The 5,759-nt window shown below is 31.2% G+C and overlaps 1 protein-coding gene across 1 annotated transcript; it reads right to left on the minus strand.

The window, feature by feature from the left end:
• Positions 1-3,447: 3,447 nt before the first annotated feature.
• LOC149240818 (truncated transcription factor CAULIFLOWER D-like) lies at positions 3,448-5,203 on the minus strand. The gene is made up of 6 exons (XM_089367371.1): positions 5,002-5,203; positions 4,778-4,841; positions 4,620-4,657; positions 4,436-4,535; positions 4,232-4,342; positions 3,448-3,881 (listed from the first exon to the last, which is right to left on the minus strand). The coding sequence occupies exons 1-6, from the start codon at positions 5,196-5,198 to the stop codon at positions 3,639-3,641; spliced, it is 753 nt and encodes a 250-aa protein (XP_089223497.1). The 5' UTR covers positions 5,199-5,203; the 3' UTR covers positions 3,448-3,638.
• Positions 5,204-5,759: the final 556 nt, after the last annotated feature.

Raw genomic sequence — 5,759 nt, forward strand, 5'->3', positions numbered from 1 at the left:
GTAGGCCTAAAACCTCAAACCCTCCACCAAAACCACTTGAAGATCCCTCCTAGCGTAATAATGCTATGAATATGTTTTACTACACGATGTTATGATTCAAGGTGGATATGGATGTCTAGGTCTAACTAATGTTTTATATTATAGGAGGATGTTACATAAGGAAGTTAGGCTTCCATGTGGCAAGATGAGGAACTAGCAATGCATTATGGGCATCAAGATGGATATGTATGTCTAGGTCTAACTAATATTTTATAATGTGAGGATGTTACATAAAGAAGTTAGGCCTCTACATTGTATGATGAAGACCTAACAATGGGTTGATGCATAACATGGACCCATGATGACCCATGGGAATTCACCTATGTCAAATTAGTTGGCATGGTGACGTAAAATAAACTCATCCTATAAATTTCTAAGGAAATGTAGAGGTGCATCCCTATTATTATAGGGATGTTTTCCAAATATGATAAATTAGCTATCCATCCAATTGTATAAAAATGGTATGTATGTGCACTAGTCCATAAAGATTCATGTCATTGTGAATAATGGTTGCAATTTGGTTTTCCATGCAAATGCATCTCATTGTGAATAGTAGTTGTAATTTAGTCCTCAAGTCAATAAAAATTATCATTAATTATAATTTTGAAACGATGAGTTCACTAATTTGGTTTTAATGTATATCTATCCTAAAATTTTCATACATTTTAGCCTTGTAATCACAAATGTCTATTAATTGGTCTTACAACATTATCTATAGAATAAACAATATTGTATAAGGATGTGGCTAGTGACAACCATAAAGGCTCTTTGGTATTTTCTAAGTAGTATATAAGGCTTCTTAGAACCCTCAACCCTACACCAATTTCTCTGTTTATGTTTCTTGGTTTCGTGTTGGGGCGAGTGTGAATTGATGTGGTGATGTTGGGTTTGGGTTTTCTACAAGATTTATGTTAGTTAGGTATGATATAATTAATAAGGGAAAATTAAACTTTTATTTATCTTTTATCATTTAAATAAAGGAAAAAATAAGAGAGCAATCAAAATCAATCAAAATACTTAAATGGAGCTTGTTATTAACCACATCAATAGTGTTTGATGATGATTAGTCAATATGTTCTCAATTTTCACGCTTATATATGCTCCATAACTTATAAAAATTTTGTTAGAGTTTGTTGATGAAATGGACAAGTCATTGGCTTCAAATTCTTTTTTCCAATAGGAATAAGTGCATATTCATAGATCACATATTTGGTGTTAGAAATACAAGCATGTTCTTAAGGGCACACACACTCTCAAGAATGTGCACATTCTCTTAGGAATGCTCACATGTTAATAACAATGCCAACTTGGCATTTATTTAGGAGGCTGAATGACAATTAGGAGAACCTTGAACCTAGATGCTCATGAAAAGAAAGTGTGTTACTAGGCATGTGAGTACATTCTTGTATGAGCATATTGGTAGTAACCCTATTACCTCTTTTCCAAGCATCATCTTTAAGTAAGTTTCCGTTTATATGTTGATATTAAAGTAGATAATGTGTATAACCAGTTACATAAATTAGGGTTTCTAAAATAACTAATGCTATATAGTCATATAAATTTCCATTTAAACCTTAATAATAATAAAATAATTTTATACATCTATCAAATTAATCTAGAAAATTACAATCATATAACCATTATATAGTCTTTATTTTTTTCTTATAAATAAATATTGATCTACAAATGCAAACAATTAATTTGTGAAACTATATACACGTAAAAAAATAAAAATAAGTTTATAAATTTATATATCAATAATAACCATTTGATTTATAAATCAAATTATAAACACTCTAATAAAAATACATTGCACATCATCTACATATTAATAATATCTATATCTATATCTATATATGTATATATCTATATATATGAATTTACTATATATTAGCACGTGAAATCTATAGCAATTACATTTTAGGTAACTATAGTTATAGATAGTTGTATTTTATTTCTTAAATTATAAAATTAAATAAATTATAATTATTTATAAAAGAACAACATTTTCTATAATTATCTATAGTAATATTCCATTTATTAATTAAGAATTTAAATTCATTTATACACTAGCATCTCACATGTAATAATTATGCTCAACTCTCATAGTAGATTATGTATCTAGAGTTATGACTATATCGTAGTGCAGTATGACTCCAACATTAACCATGTTGTTGGGTGGTTCATAACTCTTTTCGACTTAGTCAGCGGAGAATCCACAGTAAGAACCATTTTCTGCCAATGTTTCAAAGTGCTGTATGACTGCAACATTAACCATGATGTTGGGTGGTTCATAATTCGACTTAGTCACCAGAGAATCCACAGTAAGAACCATTTTCTGCCAACGTTTTTAAACACATTATAAAGTGAATAATCTAATCATCAAAATAAAATATTTGGCCAACATTAATCATGCTATTGGTGGTTCATAATTTTTATTTTTAAACACATTATAAAGTCAAGAATCTAATCATCGAAATCAAATATTTGTGGATGGCTACAACATTGTTTACTTAAGTTGTTTAAGCAAAAGAGACATTGAAATTAAATTTTATTGTTATGTTTTTTATTTTAAAATATTAAAATAAATTAATAGAATTATATGTTGATAGAAAATAATAATATTTATTATATGATATATAGAGATATATTTTTAATATTGAAATATTTTATTTATAAAATTTTGATTTTTTATTATTATTAATATTTTTTAATTAATATACATTGAATTTATTAAAAAAATATATATATATTTTTTAATTATATAATTAAAATTTTAAATTTATTTATTAATAGAACAAATATTTATATCTTTACATCTAATATTTAATGATTTAATAATCAACTAAATATGGATCACTAAGAATAAATTATTTTAATTGATACAAATATATTTGAATAAAATTATTAATCTTATTTAAAAAAAAGTATATTCAATAGTTTAATATTATATTCCGTATTTATTTTTATCATGGATTATATCCAATCTTAAAATGTAAGAATTTCTATTTTTACCATTAAATAAAGTTTAATTACTCTTAAAAGTAATGATAGAACTGTTAATTTTACAACGATATTATTTTAACGATATATATTCTTATTATTATAAAAGTCACTCGTTCAAAACAAAAACTATTGAATATATATATCCTTAGGACATTAAAATGTTTCACTATCGCAGTACATTCGATACGTTATGAACTCATATATCTACTCACTCGAATATGACTTGATAATACGTGTCATACAAATGTTCATTGCCCTACTGTAATCCTCAACCCAATTCGATGGATATGGGCATGTCACGTGCCATGTTATAGTAACAATCTAAGAATAGAAATACTGTCCAATCCACGGCACATAAAGCACTGTTTGGTCATCAGTGTCAAAATTCACAAGTAAAGATTCTTCGAATTCAATTTCGTTATATACATAAATGCCATAGGTCGATACAAACGGCAAACTGGTTTTGAAAATAGAGTGACAGGGACTTGTCAACCTTCTCTGGTTTTCATTTCGGGCAATCCACTCAATAAAAAAGACCACACATTTGTGACCCCTTGAAAAACGAAGTGGGTTGTGATTATAAAACCAGAATCCTAGTTTTTCAAGTTTGTATTAGACCCCAACTGTAGATCAAGATTTTGACATGTTTCGAAGTTTGTGTTATACCCCAACTGTAGGTCAAGATATCGACAGTTAGTTTCATGCAAGTGTGGCTGACCCGGCTGCACACGAAATACAGGGGCCAAAGGTGTCACGTAAATAGGGTTTTTGTCTTCTGATTGACAAAAGGGATGGTCGTCTACAGTCTCTCCCAGTGATCCACGACAATTAGAGAACTGAACATAAATCAAGAGACAAAATGTTAGTGACCGTACATATGGATATAGCCAATAATAACAACAGATGAAGATCAGCTATTTAATATAAATCCAGGGTTATTTTCACCATTAGATTTTGAGATATTTCAAGAATTTACATTCTATATAAGTTCAAGCATGTCGATTGCAGAATTCCAAAATATCCTGGAATCTGACCGCAATAAGAGGTTCACTTATTTGACCACTCTCATGAATTACAGGATATTAGGAGAATCTGCAATAAAAATCATGGGAACTTCAATTGTTGGACTCTCGCAACATGGATATTCCTAGAATCTGTGATCCATATAAGTTCAGGACTTACTTACCATATATAGGTCATTTTTCTTTTGCGAAAAAAACTGGTTATGTTTTAGCCGTCTTTTGGACTCCTCAAGTTCTTCTGTGATAGCCTCGAGCTGCTCTTCCATACGTTGAAACTGCATTTTTAACGGCCAAAAAATCCCTGAAGGTCAGTTGCAGTGGCAATTACGGAAAACCTACCAGAAATAAAATCGCGGAAGCCAACTCACCCTCTTCTTTCGTACCCTAGCTGTTACGATTTCAAGTTGGTCTTCGAGTTTTTGCAGTTCATTCACAGACAAAGACTCCAAATCCTCTCCCGTCATATGTCTGAAAATACAGAGATTTCATTTCAAGAGATCATGTGGTCTGGAGACAACAAATAATCTAAGCATTCCAAAAATCTAATGTTACCTGATAAGCCGACGTAGCCCCACAAGCTCAATGTCACCCTTGACAACACAGCCACCCATAAATAAATTAATCTATAAAAACAATATTGTTAAACAAGAATTACGCTTTGAGACTGCTTATCAACCTAAATGTATGGGATAGAATGACTGCAAACTTACTTGATCATCATGGCTCAGTTTACTTCGCGAGCCATTCATATATTTGTCCACAATTTGCTCTATGCTTTACAAACATAATAATCAATTCAATTCTAAATATTTAAAACAAAAGTAAACAAACACAAGAAAAATTATTGAAGCTGCTCTGCACAGTAAAACCTAGTACACTAAAGAAAGTTAGATGACAAAATGTATCAAAGATTGGAAAATGTATAAAAATTTACGTGGTGCTAGGGCTTGAATATTCATAATGTTTCCCACTGCTGGAAAAAATAATAAGAGCAACTTCAGCAGCACATAAAATAGAAAGCTCCTTTGCTTTCTTCTTAAGCCCAGCCTTGCGCTTAGAGAACGTTACTTGCCTGTTAGTTACGTTCTCAATCCTCTTTATCTCTATCTTACCCCTCCCCATTCTCCTCATATATAAATTATTACAGTTTCTTCAGAAATAATCATCACAACACTGGTAGCCATGGAACCAGTGTTCACTTAAATAAAGATTGAGGGACTGGACTCCAAACAAGAGAGAGGAGGAAAGCTGTAGTATGTGATCGTCGAATGACAGACGAGAGAAGGCTGGCAGGAACACATTTGGAAAGCATTTTCTAGGGTTTCCCCAAAAGCCTGTAACTTTCCCAATGTCACAGTGGCTGATCAGCTACGAGGACGGAAAAAACTATCGGGTGTACTCGTTTTCTCAATAAAAAGTCGATTTAGTGATCCACGCGTCAATTATCTGATCTATGAGGACTCCCTGGACCACAATATAATGATGAGGGGTTGCTAGTAATTGGTACCCGCAGTACATAGAGCCTATCCAATTTATTACAGCTATGGATAAACACAGTCCCTGAATTTATTTTCGAGGGTTTGCTAATTCGCTGTCTTCACGCAAACGTTACAAATGTCCTTGCAGAAATCTTACACACCGAACGTCGCTTTCAACGGTTTTTTCAGTATAAACTGTCTTCTCCATTTTCAT

Source organism: Pinus tabuliformis, chromosome 8 (genome assembly GCF_031772625.1).
Source record: "Pinus tabuliformis cultivar Carrire ecotype Pingquan chromosome 8, CPIR1, whole genome shotgun sequence".
In the NCBI taxonomy this organism is placed as follows: Eukaryota; Viridiplantae; Streptophyta; class Pinopsida; order Pinales; family Pinaceae; genus Pinus; species Pinus tabuliformis.